Raw genomic sequence first — 19,551 nt, 5'->3', positions numbered from 1 at the left:
TTTGCAACTGTGTGCTAGTTTTTAGAACGAATCAAGAATGAACAAGTGTTGACTTTTGTGCATAATTTTTCTGGAAAATTACATGATTCAAGATATCATTCATTTTACATCTGACTCACGGTAGAGTCAGAAAGAGAGTCTAAAAATATTTAGACTTCATTTTCCTCTCAAAGTCCTCTTTAATTCTTTGGTAGTCAATTTTTTGGTGTCTCTATTTTCATTTTATTCACATCTCTTTGGATTTAGCTAGTCCTCAGCTAATTGACCAAAAGTGGTAAAGTAATTATCCCATTCACCATGTTATTAGTCATTCTGGATTTTTTTTTTTTTTCGAGATGGAGTCTCGCTCTGTCGCCCAGGCTGGGGTGCAGTGGCGCAATCTCGGCTCACTGCAAGCTCCACCTCCTGGGTTCACACCAGTCTCCTGCCTCACCCTCCTGAGTAGCTGGGACTACAGGCGCCAGCCACCACGCCCGGCTATTTTTTGTGTTTTTAGTAGAGACGGGGTTTTACTGTGTTAGCCAGGATGGTCTTGATCTCCTGACGTCGTGATCCACCTGTCTCAGCCTCCCAGCGTGCTGGGATTACAGGCGTGAGCCACCGCACCTGGCCCATTCTGGATATTTTTATGGGATATCTCATAGAAAAAGCCATTTTATGATATTGCTGCTCCCTTTATATTTTGAGCCTAAGCTCACTCTTCACTTTAATTCATTTTAAATTTATTGCTTTTTTCAAACCATTCTATTTTGAAGCTCCTGGTGAGTCATCAGCGTTAATTTCCTTCTGTTCACTTGTTGATTGGTCCATAACTCTGCTGACCTCACCTGTCGGTGGCTTTGTGTGCCACTCGAGTGGGGCTTTAATGTCACTTGTTGATTCTGTGAAATCTTGCATTGTGTGTAAGATTCACAATTTAACTGTCCAAATGACTGGCATCCTAGACATCTGAGAACGAGTGAGAGGCTGGCTGGCCATTGGTATGGGACATGGGGATCGATGCTTTGGGGTTCAGCAGGGAGTAAATTTTGAATAGGGATCAGTTTTTAAGTGGTTAATTCATTAGTGAATATGTTATCATTATGAATACCTTTGCTTCTCCAAATGGTCTTGTAGCTGCAGGGACTTGGGGAAAGTATCTTCAGATAAAGAGGACCGTGTCTATCTTGAGTTTGGAACATCAGAGCTTTTTGTGGTGGTTGTAACTAAATGGGGTGTAGGTGCTATTGCTAGGATAAATCAGAACATGGCAGTTATTTTATGAAAATAATCTTGTATTTATTAAAGGACTTGCAAAAAAGTTAACCTGAGGATTTGTGTAATGTGTCTCTAAGAGAGAGCTGTCATTACGTTGGTGAAGTGACCGATCCTTTCCCTGTTTGGCACCTCATACCAGCCACAGGGTAGTAAGAATCTCAAGTGCAGCTGAACTCCTGCTTTCAAAGGAAATACCGGGAGACAGTATGAAAAGAAAGGTGGGCTTTACGCCCCTTCCAGTGGCTTCTACAACAAAAGACTTCCTGATTTGGTGACATTTTTCCATGACACGTCATATTGATTTGTCTTGTTCTCCTCTCTGCCCCACACCATTTTATTATAAACAAATCTGAGGCTGGGCGAGGTGGCTCACGCCTGTAATCCCAGTACTTTGGGAGCTGAGGCGGGCGGATTACGAGGTCAGGAGTTCAAGACCAGCCTGACCAACATGGTGAAACTCCGTCTCTACTAAAAATACAAAAATTAGCTGGGCCTGGTGGCGCGTGCCTGTAATCCCAGCTACTCAGGAGGCTGAGACAGGAGAATCGCTTGAACCTGGAAGGTGGAGGTTGCAATGAGCTGAGATCGCACCATTGCACTCCAGCCTGGGCGACAGAGTGAGACTCCATCTCAAAAAAAAAAAAAAAAAAAAATTGAAGATAAGCCGGGTGCGGTGGCTCATGCCTGCAATCTCAGCACTTTGGGAGGCCAAGATGGGTGAATCACTTCAAGTCAGGAGTTTGAGACCAGCCTGGCCAACATGGTGAAACCCCATCTCTACTAAAAATACAAAAATTAGCTGGGCGTGGTGGCGCATGCCTGTAATCCCAGCTACTAGAGGGGCTGAGGCACAAAAATCGCTTGAACCCGGGAGGTGGAGGTTCCAGCGAGTCTAGATTGTGCCACTGCACTCCAGCCTGGGCAACAGAGCGAGACTCTGTCTCAAAAAAAAAAAAAAGAAAATTGAACAGAGATTATAACACTTTTACCATATCTATCCATTTATCATTCCTAATTTCATCTATTACTCTTACTCTTTGGTGTATTTCAAAGGAAATTCCAGACCCTAATAGTTTAAAAAGCTTTTTGTTATTTCAATCCTACAGAAGAGTTACGAGAATAAAGATGGCACAAAGTACAACTGTATGCCCTTGACCCCAATTCACCTGGAGCTCACATTTACTTCATTCGTGTCATCATCTGCATGTGCTCCCTCTCTAGATCTGTATGGATATAAGCACATTTTTCCTTGGACTTTGTGAGGGTGAGTTACATACATCATGACCTTTTATTTTTAAACTTTTCAGGATATATTTCTTTTTAAAAAATTATATTCAAATTTTATTGCATTAAGATGATGCATTGGTTAGGATTTGAAAAACTTTGTTTTGGCCAGGCGCGGTGGCTCACGTTTGTAATCCCAGCACTTTGGGAGGCCAAGGTGGGGAGATCACGAGGTCAGGAGTTCGAGACCAGATTGGCCAACATAGTGAAACCCCGTCTCTACTAAAAATACAAAAACTAGCCGAGTGTGGTGGCACGTGCCTGTAGTCCCAGCTACTTGGGAGGGTGAGGTAGGAGAATTGTTTGAATCTGGGAGGCGGAGGTTGCAGTGAGCCGAGACTGAGCCATTGCACTCTAGCCTGGGCAACAGACTGATACTCTGTCTCAAACAAAAACAAAAACAAAAACAAAAAAAACCCTGTTTTATAGAGATAAATCTCTTTTTGTTATTTTTCAGCTTTATTAAAGCTTAACAGACATATAAAGATTATATATATTTATGGTATATGATGTGATGTTTTGGTATATGTATGATTAAATCAAGCTAACTAGCATATTCATCACCTCACATACTTTTCATTGTTTTGTGGTGAGAACATTTGCAGTCTACTCTCTTAGCAATTTCTTTTCTTTTTTTTCTTTTTTTTTTTTTTGAGACAGAGTCTTGCTCTGTCACCCAGGCTGGAGTGCAGTGGCACAATCTTGGCTCACTGCAGCCTCTGCCCCTCGGGTTCCAGCGATTCTCCTGCCTCAGCCTCCTGAGTAGCTGGGATTACAGGTGCCCGCCAACATGACTGGCTGATTTTTGTATTATAAGTAGAGACGGGGTTTCGCCATGTTGGCCAGGCTGGTCTTGAACTCCTGACCTCACATGATCTGCCTGCCTCAGCCTCCCAAAGCGCTGGGATTACAGGTGTGAGCCACTGCACCCGGCCAGCAATTTTCTTTTTTTGTTGTTTTTGAGATGGAGTCTCGCTCTGTTGCATACACTGGAGTGCAGTGGTGCGATCTTGACTCACTGCAACCTTCACCTCCTGGGTTCAAGTGATTCTCCTGCCTCAGCCTCCTGAGTAGCTAGGACTACAGGTGTGCACCACCACACCCGGCTAATTTTTGTATTTTTAGTAGAGATGGGGTTTCACCGTGTTGCCCAGGCTGGCCCCGAACTCCTGACCTCAAGCAATCTGCCGACCTGGGCCTCCCAAAGTGCTGGGATTACAGGTGTGAGCCACGAAGCCTGGCCTCTCTTAGCACTTTTCAAGTGTACAATACACTATTACATATAGTCACCATGCTGTATGTACATTAGTTCTCCAGAAACTCCGTTCCTTTCATCATCATCTCCCCATTTCCTACCCCCATTCCCCAGCCCTCCCCTGATAACCACCATTCTACTCTGTCTTTCTATAAGTTTGAGGTTTTAGATTCCACATGTGAGATCATTAAGTATTTGTTCCTCTGTGCCTGGTTTATTCTACATAGTATGATGTCCTCCGGGTTTATCCAAGTTGTCACAGTGACAGAATTTCCTTTTTTTTTTTTTTTTTTTTGAGGCTGGGTCTTACTCCCTCACCCAGGCTGGAGTGCAGTGGCGCTGTCTTTCCTCAGCTTCCCCGGGCTCAAGTGATTCTTCCATCCCAGCCTCCCAAGTAGCTGGGACTACAGGTGTGTGCTACCACACCCAGGTAATTTTTGTATTTTTTGTAGAGACAGGGTTTCTCCATGTTGCCCAGGCTGGTCTCAAACTCCTGAGTTCAGGTGATCCACCTGCCTCAGCCTCCCATAGTGCTGGAATTACAAGCATCAGCCACTGCGCCTATTGGATTTCCTTCTTTTTAAGGGCTGACTTGCATTCCTTTTTAAAAAAGAGATGGGATCTTACTGTATCACCCAGGCTGGAACTCTTGGCCTCAAGCAATCCTTTGACTCTCCCTTCCAAGTAGCTGGGACTACAGGCACGAGCCACCTCGCCTGCCTTCCTTCACATTTACACACAACACATTTTCTTTATCCATAAATCCACTTAGGTTTTTTCAATATCTTAGCTACTGTGAATAACGCTGCAAGGAACATGGGAGTGCAGATAAATCTTCAACATACTGATTTCATTTCCTTCGGGTATATACCTAGAAGTGGAATTGCTGGATCATGTGGGTAGTTCTATTTTTAATTTCTTGAGGAACTTCCATACTGTTTTCTATAATGGCTGTACTAATTTACATTCCTACCAACAGCAGGACCTATTTTTCGAGAACTGGGATATTCTCTTATGTAACCGTGATAAAGTCTCACCTTCAGTACATTAAACATTGATACATACTTTTAATGTAATCTTGCATTTTATTCAATTCTTAATTTAAAAAAATGATTATATTGTCTGGGCACGGTGGCTCACACCTGTAATCCCAGCACTTTGGGAGGCCGAGGCGGGTGGATCACGAGGTCAGGAGATCGAGACCATCCTGGCTAACAGGGTGAAACGCCGTTTCTACTAAAAATACAAAAACAAAATTAGTCAGGCGTGGTGGTGGGTGCCTGTAGTCCCAGCTGCTTGGGAGGCTGAGGCAGGAGAATTTCTTGAACCCGGGAGGCGGAGGTTGCTGAACGGAGATCGCGCCACTGCACTGTCACCCAGGCTGGAGTGCAGTGGTGCAGTCATGGTTCCTTGCAGCCTCAAACGTCTGAGCTCAGGTGATCCTCCCACTTCAGCCACCTGAGTAGCTGGGGCTACAGGCATGAACCATCATGAGTGGCTATTTAATTTAAATATTTATTTAGAGATGGAGCCTCACTCTGTCATCCAGGCTGGAGTGCAGTTCTTGGCTCACTGCAACCTTTACCTCCTGGGTTCAAGCAATCCTCCCACCTCAGTCTCCTGAGTAGCTGGGATTACAGGCATGCGCCACCACGCCTGGTTAATTTTTTTCATATTTTTAGTAGAGACGGGGTTTCACCATGTTGACCAGGCTGGTATTGAACTCCTGACCTCAAGCGATCCACCCACCTCAGCCTCCCAAAGTGCTGGGATTACAGGTGTGAGCCATCACCCCCAGCCTATTTTTTTTTAAACCTTTAACCAATTTTATTCTTCATATTTGGGTAAAGGTACAGATTCTAGAGCATGTCTATGAAGTCATGGTGATATCACCGTGCTAAAGATGATGGCTGTAGGCGAGGCGCGGTGGCTCACGCCTGTAATCCCAGCACTTTGGCAGGCCGAGGCGGGTGGATCACAAAGTCAGGAGATCGAGACCATCCTGGCTAACATGGTGAAACCCCGTGTCTACTAAAAATACAAAAAATTAGCTGGACGTGGTGGCAGGCGCCTGTAGTCCCAGCTACTCGGGAGGCTGAGGCAGGAGAATGGTGTGAACCTGGGAGGCGGAGCTTGCAGTGAGCCGAGATTGCGCCACTGCACTCCAGCCTGGGCGACAGAGCGAGACTCTGTCTCAAAAAAAAAAAAAAAAAAAAAAGAAAAGAAAAAAGAAAGAAAGAAAAGCGGCCCGGCACAATGGCTCACGCCTGTAATCCCAGCACTTTGGGAGGCCGAGGCGGGCGGATCGTGAGGTCAGGAGTTCAAGACCAGCCTGGCCAGCATGGTGAAAGCCTGTCTCTACTAAAAATACGAAAATTAGCCGGGCATGGTGGCCCGCGCCCAGGCAGGCTGTTCTGGGAGAGAAAACTTGGCTCTCCAATGCGGTGTGGCCATTTGGTTATGACATCACACTGCATAGTTTAATGACTGAAATCAGACCTCTTCTTGTTATTGGAGATGACTGGAGGATTTTTATTTTTATTTTCCTGAATGTAAGTAGGTAAGCCATGAAGATCCCAGATTTCATTCAGGGACTCAGAACCAGCATCAAGGAGCAGGCTGCATGGAGAAAACAGAGTTGGCTCTGGAGTACCCCATGAGTCCAGCTTGTTCAAATAAAAGTGGCAATGGCTTTGGGATCACAAAACAGCCCTTGAACATCAAAGTCAATTAGTAGAAACCCCTAAATATCATGGGGTAAAAAAATATTTGAAATTTACTTAAATATTCGGTTTATCAGATGGGACTCACTTTTTTTTTCTTTTTTTTTTTTTAAACAGAGTCTCACTCTGTTGCCCAGGCTGGAGTGCAGTGGCGCCATCTCGGCTCACTGCACCCTCTGCCTCCCGGTTCAAGCAATTTTCCTGTCTCAGCCTCCTGAGTAGCTGGGACTACAGGCACGAGCCACCACGCCCGGCTATTTCTTGTATTTTTAGTAGAAATGGAGTTTCACCATGTTGGCCAGGCTGGTCTCAAACTCCTGACCTCAAGTGATCTGCCAGCCTGGACCTCCCGAAGTGCTGGAATTGCAGGCGTGAGCCACGGTGCCCTGCCGGGACTCAATTTTTAACACCTATTTTTAACACTAGCTTTTGTGCTAGTAAATTAAATTGATTAATTCTTTTTAAAAAACCCAATTGTGTGTACTTTAACAAGTAAAACAAAGTTGGTTATAATGTGACAAAAATACAAGCAGTAATAATAGCAAAATTATCCAATAGGAACCATGCAAAGAGCTTTATATTATAACTCATGTCCCCTTTCCTGCAATGTTATTAACTTCTATCCCCATTTTCCACATCAAGGAAATTAAGTTTGGAGACACAGAGTGACTTACCTAAGTCACAGGTCTGGTAGGTGGAGAGTTTCTCTCACTCCAGGGACCACAATCTACAAAATAAACTTGCACATTCTACAAAATATTTGTTACCATTGGAAGTAGGTAGGCAGAGTGTTACTAGCATCAAATTATGGCAGGAATAAAAAGAAAGGGTGGTGGGCTGGTCTTGCTTCTGCAGTTTAAGGGGGATCCCTGCGCCGAGATGTCTGGCTAAGTGGTCGTTGTAACAAGTGGCAGAGATGGTGAAAACATCAGGGAGCAGGTGGTGGCCGTTCCAGTTTCTTATCTCAGGAGGGAAGAGCTGCAGATGTCTTTACTGTGAATGAGGGAGAGAAACGCTAAAGCACAGAAATGCTCAGAACCAAAGAGCTGGATCACTCATGCTTCTAGAAAAGACATTGGCATCTTCTCATTGCTCATCTACTGTGCCTGGCACAGTCTTATTTTCTAGCTTTCTGAATGTGAGTTCCATCCATATCCTTTGCATAACGGTGGTACTGGGCTGTGGAGAGCTTGGAATGTGTGTCCATGGGGAAATGGGCTGTTCTGGTTATTATAAAACGGCCAAGGGAGGGCTCCATGGCACACCTCTGAGTAACCCAGGACACTCCTGTTTGGGAAATGCAAACCATCCATATGGCAGGGGCACAATTATAAAGATTGATCCTGTCACGGGAATGGTTTCAAATCTGACCAACCTCATGGCATACATTGGGGAAGCAATTGTGAAACCCCTTGATTCTCTGGATCTGGACATGCTGTACTGTGACAATGGTTTGTGTGTGACAGAAAATGTAGCTGTGTCTACCGGGAAAGACTGGGGAAATTTCTTCCTGTGGAGTTCTTTATAAAGCAAAAGTGCATGAAACTGTCAGTAATATTGTAGTCTATAAAGGGAAATTGCTCTTAGAGGCTAATATTGCACAATGACTACTTTTTTTGCTTATTTGGAAAAGATCTTTATCTCTTGGAGTATTAAGAAGTCAACATATAATTGCCACCCTATACATTGTGTTCTGGAGTGCCTGATTTATTGAAATCAGTGTGAAACCTATTTTAAATAAAAATCTATTTCAAAACCAAGGCCAGACATGGTGGCTTATGCCTGTAATCCCACACTCTGGAAGGCTGAGGTGGGAGGATCACTTGAGGCCAGGAGTTCAAGACCAGCCTAGGCAACACAATCTCCACCAAAAAAAAAAAAAAAAAAAAAAAAAAGCAATTAGCCAGGCATGGTGGCACATACCTGTTGGTCCCAGCTACTCAGGAGACTGACGCAGGAGGATTGTTTGAGCCCAGGAGTTCAAGGCTACAATGAGCCGTGACGTGCCACTGCACTCCAGCCTGGGTGTGAGACCCTGTCTCCAAAAATAAAGAAGTCTGGAAATATTGACAGTATTTTTCTAATAGATTGAACCCACTTGTTAGTTGTTCTGGGGTAAAGGCATAAGTTTACACCCTGGAAGTTGGACACATAAATCATCTGCAGCAATGTATGGTGGACGCAGGTGCAGCAGATGATGGGAACGTTGCTTTAAGGCACACCATGCATTGCGGTTTTGCACAACCTATTGAACTAAGAATTCCTAGTGAGGGGCAGCACATTAAACATGTCATAACAATAAACTATTTATTATGGACAGTAGTCTGTTTTCAGACATTGTGGCTACCCCAAACAACTTTAAGTCAAAAGACATGATCATTTAGTTTAAACCTGTATTAAAAGTCAGTTTAAAAAGGGTGCAGTACGCTGTAATGTATTTTCTATGTGGAAATCTTTCCTAAGTCCGTTTTTCTGATGATTAAACATCTGGCGCACTATAAAAAGAATATAAGCCAGTGGTGTGCCAGAGGATCCTCATGACCGCGTTTCATCATTTTGAGATTCAATGACATTGAAGGGAGTAAAATAGAAAATATAATAGGTACAAATTTGTAATTATAAGGAATAGGAGAGAAGTTCTTGTTGGAACAAATCGGCTGCAAGGGCCCTCGTGTCGACTTTGCTCCTTTTGAAGAAAGGAGTGTGATGCTTTCACCCTGAGGGATAATCTGAGAGACTTCACCAGTGACACATGCTTGACAGATGATATTAAAGCAGACTTTAACAAGCCAACGACAATGTGTTACTTACGAGCAGTAAGAAATATGCAGTCTAACCAAAGTGCACCCTTTAGAAAGTGCTGGGCATATAAGTAGTGAGGCCTTTCATGATTCTAATACACATGTTGACTAAATGGACACTTTCTTCAATTCGGATGATAAGACGCCTCTTCCCAGCAGTTGGAATGGCTGTGTGTCTGTCTCAGGCATACATTCCGTGAGAAACTGTGTAAGATTTCAGTTTATTTGGAGCATCACATCCTTTTTTAACCCTTTACTGAATATAAAATGAAGCCTGACCTCCTGAGTCTTGGAAAATGTGCATTTCTTAGAATTATTTAAACAATGAATCCTCCGGCTGGACTTGGTGGCTCACGCCTCTAATCCCAGCACTTTGGGAGACCAAGGGGAGTGGATCACCTGAGGCCAGGAGTTCGAGACCAGCCTGGCCAACATGGTGAAACCCCGTCTCTACTAAAAATACAGAAATTAGCCAGCTGTGGTGGTGCATGTCTGTAATCCCAGCTACTCGGGAGGCTGAGGCAGGAGAATCGCTTGAACCCAGGAGGTGGAGGTTGCAGTGAGCCGAGATCGTGCCACTGTACTCCGGCCTAGGTGACAGAGCGAGACTCTGTCTCAAAAAAAAAAAAGAAAAGAAAAGAATCCTTTTAAGTAGTTCATCAGCTTAAGCCATGTTGGCTGAACATTAAGACTTTGTCAAATCCTGGAAACATAAGTAATATAATTTGAAGGTATTAAATTTTAAGGAACAAAATAATATTATAATTTTATTTTGCCATAGGATAAAATAGAAATACTGCCATATATTTGACTTATTTGTTTGAAAATCTTTATGTGATTGTTGCTTCATTTGAAAAATCAGACCTCACAAACCTGAGCCAAGTTATGTGCAAAATAATGTGCCAGTTGCATAGCCCTGGAGGCCAGTGTGAGCCCTGCCTCCATCTGCCTGCATGTGGGGTCTCCCTAGAAGGAAGCCTTTGGTAGGTGGGTGGGAAGATTAGGGTGCTCGAATGGGAACTGTGAGGAGGTGCAGTGGCACCAGGCTCTAGCAGCCTCCTGCCTCCAGGAGAGGTCCAGGTTGGGATCACTGCAGCGACCAACGCCTCGGATCACTCGAGGGCTAGAAGGCACCCACCAGGTATGTAGACAGGAGCACTCAGGGGCCTTGCACATTGGGCATATTATGGCATCAGTTTCGGAATCAGCCTGTGTGGAGTCGGTCCAGGACACCCAGCCAGGATTCCATCGTCGGGGAGGGGTACGCCCACGTGGCTTGTGTGAAGGGTGCTTCAGGGGACGCAAAGGCTCTGGTGGCTGGGAGGAGCTGAGGGATGACAGATACCCCAAGGATTCTGTGGAGGTGGTCGGGTTTGGTGATAGGGTGCTCGCAGGTGGCTGGTGTGAAGGGTGCTTCAGGGGACACAGAGGCTCTCGTGGCTTGGAGGAGCTCAGGGATGATAGATACCCCAAGGACTCTACAGAGGTCTTCGGGACTGATGACGGCATGGAGGCCAGAGGAGCCGGGGGAGCCCGTGGGGACACATGGAAGCTGGTGGGAGAAGCTTTCCCACGCCCCCCACGTGGCCGGTGGTTCCTAACAGGTGCTGGTTTGTACACTGGCCCTGGGCGGACTTGGCGTGGAAGGTGATGGGAGCTGCCCTCCCTAGAGAGCTTCTTCAGGCGCCTGCAGGAGACAGGAGGCACAGGCGGCAGCCGGGAGCACTGGGCACCTGTGGACCTCCAGGGCCACCCTGCTGACTTCACAAAGCTCTGCCTACCCCTGCCCAGGGCTTTAGTGACATCACGGCTGTGATCTCCCCTCCCAGATCAGCCCCAGGCCCTGGGGTGGCATCCTAGGCCCTGGCAGGAAGGAGGACACGGGAGAGAAGGGGAAGAGCCTCACTTTTCCAGCAGGAAAGTGTAGATCTCAAGGTTCTCCAATTCTTTCAAGAGAATTCTGCAGTCTGGAAAGCAGGAGATGGGTTATGGTGGCGAGGGAGGGAACTGGGACTTACAGGAGGCCGAGTGCGTGTGCCCTTAGGGGAGACCCCGGGATCGGGGATTAGACCCTGGAGCCCCAGCATCCCTGTCCAAGGCCACAGGGCCCCAGGAGTGATAGCCAGGTGCCCGGTGGGCAGCGTTTTCTCATTTATAGAGTGCCTCCCGACACGCCCCATCATGGGGGTCACGACCACCTCCTGGGGAGAGAGGACGGGGTGGCCTCAGAGAGGGCTCAGCCATGTTAAACAGCTGCCCACATGGACCTGCAGCCCCTCCTGCATGTCCAGGTGGTCACTGGTCCCCTCCCCCACACGGTCCCCTCCTGGGCAACACCCGCTCCCTGGACCCCATGGCTTCATCCCATGGAGAGGGATCCCGGGTTCCAATTTCTCTCCTAGGAGCTTCCCTTCAGGCCTCTGAAAATGAATTCCTTGGAGACAAGCAGCATGTTCCTAGGATCAGGTGAAGCTGTCACCTCTGGGGGCTTCTGGGACCCTCAGAGCCTTACCTTTCAAAGTGATATATTTATTTCCGATCCTGAGCCATTCCCCCACTTCAGCTTGATCCTGAGAGACAAGAAAGAGGGTACAGGCCGGGTCTCAGTCTCCTGTCCCCACAGCTGCAGACCCACAGTGCTCGTGAATGACACACTTTCTCCGCCCAGCTCATGGAGCCCTGTGTGCTTCTCTTTCACTGGTTTCTAAAGTGCATAATAACCCTTTCTGGTTTCCTTCTTTGAAAAGCATGGAGGGGTTTTCTATGTGAGGCCTGCCCTGGGCATCCTCAGTCCCTGTTCCGCTGCTTGGGAAACACACACTCTTGGGTCTGCAGGTGCCTCTGAGCTGGCAGGGAGGATTCTGCTTCTGAGGAGGCCAGAGGCGACTCCAGTCTCAGGTGGGAGGCTCTCAGGGGCTCAGCACAGCCCCCTGAGCCCACACAGACGCTGGGCCCCGAGGCGCCTGCCCAGGAAGGCGGCTGATGAGCCCGGGCTCAGGGCCTGTCCTTCCACAGAGACCTCACCCCTCTCATGACCGGGTCCTCGCCGCTGAGTCCTGGGGTTTGGTTTTGCTCTGACGCCTCCCGTGCACCTCCACAGATGGTCTGGGAGCTTGGGATGGAAATCCTATGCCCACTCCAACCCCTGCCTGCCCTGCTGTCCCTAGAGGGATGATGAGAGTTCCCATCACAGGAGCGCCTCTGGTTGATGTGGAAAAGTGGAAAAGAGAGCAGGAAAAATAGAAGCATTCTCTGCTGGGTGTGGGCTGAGGGCTCCTTACATTCTCGCTGTCCTCCTCTCTGGGAGGCACTGAGGACGGCTCCCTGGGAATGTAGGGGCGTAAGATGATCAGGATCACCAGGCTGAACACAACGAAGAGGACGAAATGGATGATCTGGGGAATGGAGCTGGGGCACACCTCTGTCTCAATAACACTGTCCAGAGGAAAGAGAATATCCATGTCAACTGCACTGCTGTCCTCAGGCAACTGAGCCCTGGGCATCCCCTCTGGGACTAGTTATTAGGGCCCAGGCCCACATCACAGAGCTGGGGCCTCCCCTTCACAAAGGGCTCCTAAGGGTGGGGTGGGCAGTGGGAGGAGGAGGCTAAAGCCCAGCCCCACCCACCACCACCCACCCCTGCAGTTCCCTCCACCCTCCTGGCCTTCTGGATCCCTCCTTCCCACTCCACCTGCTCAACCTGTCAGAGACAGACCTGGCCCGTTTTCCGTCCTCTCACCCTGGCACACAGATGGTACCTGGTTCATTGGAGATCTCTGCTCAGACTCCCTCAGTTTCACCGTTTTTGAGGATCTGGATTTGTCCCTGAAATTCCTGTTATTTCCAGGGATTATTGCTCCAGGGTCTCCTCTGCTTGCAATTCTAACCTCCCCACACAATATGTTCTTGCCTTGCTTCAACTCAGACATAGAGCTCACATTTTTATACTTGTTTATCATTGTGAGTTTTGAATAAATTTTTATAATTTTTGCTTCAATTAGTCTTTACTGTCTTCAGCTAGACTTAATCAAAAATTAAATCAATTCTTTATAATTAAAATTCATAGGACTAAAAAAGTATAAAATTGAACTAAACCTTCGAAGAATATTTTTATATATTTGCAATATTTTTGCTTCTAAAATCAATAAAAGTTAAAGTGCATGAGAAATTTTGGAATATTTGGCATACACACACACACATACACACACACACATATACACACATACCCTGTGACAAATCAATTCAGTATTTTCAAATAGAAGAATCAAGCCTTTCTTTCAGTTCAGAAGCTTTCTTTTAGTGTTTATGAGGTAGGATGGCTGGCAGCAAATTTTCTGTCTTTATCTGGGAATATCTTTATTTTTAAAAGATAGATTTGCTGGACATGGCATTTTTAGTTGACAATTTTTTTTCTTTCATTCTTTGACTATGCCGTCCCATTGCCTTCCCATCATTCATTCATTCATTCTTTTTCTTTCTTTCTTTCTTTCTCTTTCTCTCTCTCTCTCTTTCTCTCTTTCTCTCTCTCTTTCTCTCTCTCTTTCTCTCTTTCTTTCTTTTTGAGACAGAATCTCCCTCTGTTTGTGCCCAGGCTGGAGTGCAGTGGTGTGATCTCAGCCCACTGCAAACTCTGCCTCCCAGGTTCAAGCGATTTTCTGGCCTTAGCCTTCAAGTAGCTGGGATTACAGGTGTGCACCAACATGCCTAGCTTATTTTTTCTTTTTTTTTCTCTTTTTTTGAGACGGAGTCTCACTCCGTCGCCCAGGCTGGAGTGCAGTGGCGAGATCTCGGCTCACTGCAACCTCCACCTCCCGGGTTCATGCCATTCTCCTGCCTCAGCCTCCCAAGTAGGTGGGACTACAGGCGCCTGCCACCACGCCTGGCTAATCTTTTGTATTTTTAGTAGAGATGGCGTTTCACTGTGTTAGCCAGGATGGTCTTGATCTCCTGACCTCGTGATCTACCCACCTCGGCCTCCCAAAGCTCTGGGATTACAGGCGGGAGCCACCACGCCTGGTCTAATTTTTGTATTTTTGGTAGAGATGGGGTTTCACCATGTTGGCCAAGCTGGTCTCGAACTCCTGACCTCAGGTATTCCACCTGCCTTGGCCTCTCGAAGTGCTGGGATTATAGGCGTGAGCTGCCGTTCATGGTCTCACCATTGTTTCTGATCAGAAATCAGTGGCTAATTTTATCCTGGTGCTCTTGTACATGAGGAGAAGTTTTTGTCTTACTGTTTTCAATATTTGCTCTTTGTGTTTTCGTAGCTTGACACAAGGTGTGTAGGAGTGGATATATTGGTATTTATTTTACTGAAAGTAAACATTGATTCTATAGATTAATGTTTTATATCAAATTTGGTAAGTTTTCAGCCATTATTTCTGTAAATAGTTCTTTCTTTCCCCTTTTCTTTCTTTCTGAGACTCTCATTCTACATATGTTGTGCTTGACGTTTCATAAGTCATTTTTCTTTTTCTTTTTTGTTGAGACAGAGTTTCACTCTTGTTGCCCAGGCTGGAGTGCAATGGCGTGATCTTGGCTCACTGCAACCTCTGCCTCCCAGGTTCAAGCGATTCTCCTGCCTCAGTCTCCTAAGTAGCTGGGATTACAGGCATGCACCTGTAACCTCAGGTGATTTGCCCGCCTCGGCCTCCCAAAGTGCTGGGATTACAGGCGTGAGCCACCGTGCCTGGCCCTTTTTAAGTTCTTTTAACATAAGTAACTGCTTTGAAGTCTTTGTTTGCTAAGTGTGACATCTGGGGACACAAAGACAGTTTCCCCCCACACTTGCCTGTTTCTTTTTGTCTTGTAACTTATCATTGAACACTGGATACTTTAGGTTATAGACTCTTCAACTCTGGATTCTGAATCTTTTCTGCTGAGAGTTGTTACTGTTTGTTCGTTTGTTTGTAACCAGCCTGTACTAAATTTGTAAATTCTGTGAGCAGCGTGTATCCGGAGCCATCTCTGCTCATTTTTTGTTTGTTTCTTATGCATGGCTTCCCAGGAACCGCTCCTTTATCTGCGTGCTTGGTATTCTGCCAACAGTTGTCTGAATTTGTATACGAACACCTTGAGTCGGTGAGGCTTCCACTGTTGCTGATGGATCTACCCGTGGACTAGGGCGTGCACACAGAGCTCAGGCCATCTGCTTTCCACAGGCATCTCCCCTCGCTGTGTCTTCTCTTCGCATGAGCTCAGGCACCGTCATCAGTCAGTGATGCTGGGTGGTTTGGGCAGGTTCCGGTCTCTGAGGAGAAGAGCAGAGCTACTGGTCCTTCCTGTTTGTTTGCATCAATATCCCTATTTGAAAATTCTCCAAATCATGTGAGTCCCTCTGGTGGTGACAGCAAAGCTGCTGGTTTCATGGCGTTCAACAAATGTGTTTTATATTTAGGTCTATGGGCCGGGAGTGGTGGCTCAGGCCTGTAATCCAAGCACTTTGGGAGACTGAGGTGGGGGGGGCGGATCACCGGAAGTCAGGAGTTCAAGACCAGCCTGGCCAACATGGTGAAACCCCGTCTCTACTAAAAATACAAAATTTAGCCAGGCATGGTGGTGGTCACCTGTCATCCCAGCTACTCAGGGGGCTGAGGCTGGAGAATCGCTTGAACCTGGGAGGCAGAGGTTGCAGTGAGCCGAGATTGCACACAATAAATAAATGATTTAATGCCCATACAATGGAGTGCCGTGCAGCTCTTAAAAAGAATGCCACGAGGATGGTCAACACATGCTGTTCTCCTGGATGAGGATTATTACCATCAGCTCCATTTTTCAGGTGAGAAAACTGAGACTTAGGGAGGCTACATAATTTTCCGAAGGTCACTCCCTACTGACTGTAGGAGCAGGGATCTCACAGCCACCTAATGACACCCTAGAACAGCACTCTCTCCTCCGCTCTCCTCCATGTCCCCCTCTGACTCCCGGGAGACCTCCCCAGGGCCCTGGTGTCCATAACCCGAGGAAGGGGAGGGGCCCATGAGATCTTGGACTTTCTCACTCTCTAAAAATGAGCAACTGAGAACGAGACTTGACTTTGCTTAGAAGTATAAACAAATGCGACATTTATTGCCTATCAAATATTAGAAGCAGTTCGTCTATTTAACATGTGTGTTAGTATCGGTGTTCCTTTTTATTCAAACTCTCCCTATTGAGCTCAAGAATCAAAGTCAGATAACTTTGTCGATAAATCCCTTCCTCTCTACACCCTTGCTACTCACTGTCTCAAGACCCAAACTCGCTGGGACAAGGCGCTGCCCCTCCTGATTCAAGCCTGGTGTCTGCCTCTCACTATGCAAATCAGGAGCCAGACAGTCGCGGAGAGGGGCGGCGGTGAGTGCACAGAGCACACGCATGCGTTCGGCTTGCCCCCACGCCGCCCCCATTATCTCTGTGGGTATGAAGATGAGAAATTTTCACTTTTCCAGTGAGTTACTGTACTGCTTTGACTCTCACGAGTGTGTCGACTTGATGGATTTTTGTAAATATAGCTGTCAGCGGATGCCTCTTGTCCCCATCTCGGGAACCATAACCCAGATTCCCAAAGGGGAGCTTGCCCACATGGATGGAAACTGAGGCCCTCAGAGAGGCCATCGGCCTTGATCCCTTGCTCCTATTCAAAGATCTCAACATTATTGCAGCCTTCCTTGGGGCAGCCGGACATTCCCGTGTGGAGGAAGCGTCCACTTACGTGCCATGGGAACTTTGTAGATTTCACTGTGATGCAAACAGCTCCCCGTGAGGCCCTCAGTGCCCAGGGCCCGTTGTTGGGTGCTTTTGAGGGTGGGAGGTGGAGGGGTTTCCATTTTGCTTGGGGGATCAGCATCACCCTTTCTTTCTCCTTTTCCTCTGGGCTGGTGCTCAGATGGTGAGAGCACTGTGCTGATGAGGTGGGCCCTGGGGTGGAACCCATGGCCCCCTCTGACTCCCAGGAGACCTGGCCAGCTGCAGCGGCCCCCGTGGACCAGCAGAGGGTCAAGAGAGGAGCTGACGTGGAGGAGCCGAGGCCCACTGGGGGCTCCTGGAGAGTCCGTCCGCCTATGGACAGCAGCTCAGGGCTTCAGCTCCTTCAGGAGAGGAAGCACCTCTTCCTAGACTGAGGCATCGTTTTGATTAAAAAAAAAAAAAAGTTGATTTTTTTCACCTTGGTGTAAATTTTTGTTTGTAACTATATGTTAGTTGTGACAGTTACCACTATTTGTTTTTCTTTTCTTTTTACGTTTTTGAAATTATTTATAGAGATAGGCTCTTGTTACGTTGCCCAGGCTGGTCTCAGACTCCTGGCCTCAGTGGTCCTTCCACCTTGGCCTCCCGAAGTGCTGGTACTGCAGGTGTGAGACGTGGCACCTGGCCTGTTTTTCTTTATTACCACAGATATTATATGGAGCCTTAAAGCCTCCTGGAGTGAGAGCTAGTTCATAACCATGCTGTTTGGAGAGAAGAAAACTACCTGGAATTCTTGTTCTCCAAAGATGTGGAATTATCATCCCAACAACAGCCGTCCTTCACTCTGTCCGGGGGCCTTCAGGTGTGGTCCATCCATCCCCTCAGTGTTTCCCGCTGTCCTGAGGATGCTCAGGTGTGGCCCATCCACCCCCTCAGTGTTTTCCTCTGTCCTGAGGGTGCTCAGGTGTGGCCCATCCACCCCCTCAGTGTTTCCCTCTGTCCTGAGGATGCTCAGGTGTGGCCCATCCACCCCCTCAGTGTTTCCCTCTGTCCTGAGGATGCTCAGGTGTGGCCCATGAATCCCCTCAGTGTTTCCCTCTGTCCTGAGGATGCTCAGGTGTGGCCCATCCACCCCCTCAGTGTTTCCCTCTGTCCTGAGGATGCTCAGGTGTGGCCCATCCATCCCCTCAGTGTTTCCCTCTGTCCTGAGGATGCTCAGGTGTGGCCCATCCATCCCCTCAGTGTTTCCCGCTGTCCTGAGGATGCTCAGGTGTGGCCCATCCACCCCCTCAGTGTTTCCCTCTGTCCTGAGGATGCTCAGGTGTGGCCCATCCATCCACTCAGTGTTTCCCTCTGTCCTGAGGATGCTCAGGTGTGGTCCATCCACCCCCTCAGTGTTTCCCTCTGTCCTGAGGATGCTCAGGTGTGGCCCATCCATCCCTTCAGAGTTTTCCTCTGTCCTGGGGATGCTCAGCTGTGGCCCACCCCCTTAGTGTTTTACCTCCCACGTTCTCTATTTTTTGTTGCCAATCTTCCCACACAGGTGGAGAGAGGAGGAGATCCCATTGCCTGTGAGGAGGACACGGCTCCTGGGTGGACCCTGCAGATTGTGAAGTTCAAGTCACAGCTCCTGGGAAGGTCTCTGTGTGTAAAGATTGTGGGGGTGAGATAGATTCAGGGACCACACTCTGCTCTGCTCTATATCTCTGAGTGTCGATCCAGCTGCCTTGTGACCAGGACACTTGGAAGAACCATGGACCCTGCAAGAGGGCAGGTTCAGAGAGTGAGATGAGCACGCTTGAGGGATTAAAGTGTAACTTGAACCACTGCCTTGCAAACTGCGTGAGGGCATGCAGGTGTGTGTCTGTGCGTGTGTGTGCTGGGAAGATGTTTAGCAGCCTCGTGGAGGGGTAACTGACATACAAGAGAACAAGGCCAGGCATGGTGGCTCACGGCGTAATCCCAGCACTTTGGGAGGCCGAGGTGGGTGAATCACCTGAGGTCAGGAGTTCGAGACCAGCCTGACCAACACAGTGAAACTGCATCTCTACTAAAACTACAAAAAATTAGCCAGGCATGGTGGCGGGCACCTGTAATCCCAGCTACTCTGGAGGCTGAGGCAGGAGAATCACTTGAACCCAGGAGGTGGAGGTTGCAGTGAGCCGAGATCATGCCACTGCACTCCAGCCTGGGCAACAAGAGCGAAACTCCATCTCAAAAAAAACAAATTTTTTTTGATCAATGTTGACACACGTACGCACCCACAAAACCATGACCAGGAGCATCACGACTCCCAAAGCTTCCTCGTGATTCTTTGGAATCCCTCCCTACAGCCCCTCCCACCCCACCCCATCCCAAGCAGCCACTGATTTGCTTTCTGTCACAGTCAGTAGATTTGCAATTTCCTTAATACCATTTCTGAGCCCAGGAGGCAAATACTTTCTTTTTATTGGGTGGACATTTTGTGGCAGGCATGTTCAAGCTTTTGAATTCAGAGAGTAAGAGGATGAGAAAGAAAAGGCTGGTCTGGGTCACTCCTGGGAGGCCTGGCCCTAAGCACAGTGTG

At 47.6% G+C, this 19,551-nt stretch overlaps 1 protein-coding gene and 1 long non-coding RNA gene across 5 annotated transcripts; one reads left to right on the top strand and one right to left on the bottom strand.

Moving 5' to 3' along the window:
• Nucleotides 1-10,074: 10,074 nt before the first annotated feature.
• On the bottom strand, nt 10,075-12,894 carry LOC107966589 (uncharacterized protein C5orf60-like). Of its 4 annotated transcripts, XM_054684853.2 has the most exons (5): nt 12,740-12,804; nt 12,602-12,644; nt 11,833-11,890; nt 11,227-11,287; nt 10,075-11,007 (listed from the first exon to the last, which is right to left on the bottom strand). In XM_054684853.2, exon 5 carries the CDS (start codon nt 10,827-10,829, stop codon nt 10,287-10,289), a length of 543 nt encoding a protein of 180 aa, XP_054540828.2. In that variant the 5' UTR covers nt 10,830-11,007; nt 11,227-11,287; nt 11,833-11,890; nt 12,602-12,644; nt 12,740-12,804; the 3' UTR covers nt 10,075-10,286. The 4 variants fall into 4 exon arrangements, with proteins under 4 accessions (XP_054540828.2, XP_063667060.1, XP_054540826.2 ...); XM_063810990.1 differs by having other exon boundaries at nt 10,075-10,647; nt 12,602-12,894; XM_054684851.2 differs by having other exon boundaries at nt 12,602-12,889.
• Nucleotides 12,895-15,105: 2,211 nt separating this feature from the next.
• LOC129144181 (uncharacterized) lies at nt 15,106-18,920 on the top strand. The gene is made up of 3 exons (XR_010157063.1): nt 15,106-16,098; nt 17,694-17,847; nt 18,529-18,920. It is a non-coding gene; the product is annotated as an uncharacterized LOC129144181 (long non-coding RNA).
• The last annotated feature ends 631 nt before the right edge of the window (nt 18,921-19,551 follow it).

Source organism: Pan troglodytes, chromosome 4 (assembly GCF_028858775.2).
Source record: "Pan troglodytes isolate AG18354 chromosome 4, NHGRI_mPanTro3-v2.0_pri, whole genome shotgun sequence".
NCBI classification, from domain to species: Eukaryota; Metazoa; Chordata; class Mammalia; order Primates; family Hominidae; genus Pan; species Pan troglodytes.
The sequence above is the reverse complement of the archived record's forward strand: the minus strand, read 5'-3'. Positions and strand labels throughout refer to the sequence as shown.

Excerpts from the sequence above, each read along its gene's own strand:
- LOC107966589 (XM_054684851.2), bottom strand. The coding sequence starts at position 12,823 with ATGCCCAGGGCTCAGTTGCCTGAGGACAGCAGTGCAGTTGACATGGAT. Across the intron at positions 11,891-12,601 it reads GAGAGGAGGACAGCGAGAAT|GATCAAGCTGAAGTGGGGGA; the intron begins GTAAGGAGCCCT and ends CTTGTCTCTCAG. Across the intron at positions 11,008-11,226 it reads TACACTTTCCTGCTGGAAAA|GCGCCTGAAGAAGCTCTCTA; the intron begins GTGAGGCTCTTC and ends TGTCTCCTGCAG.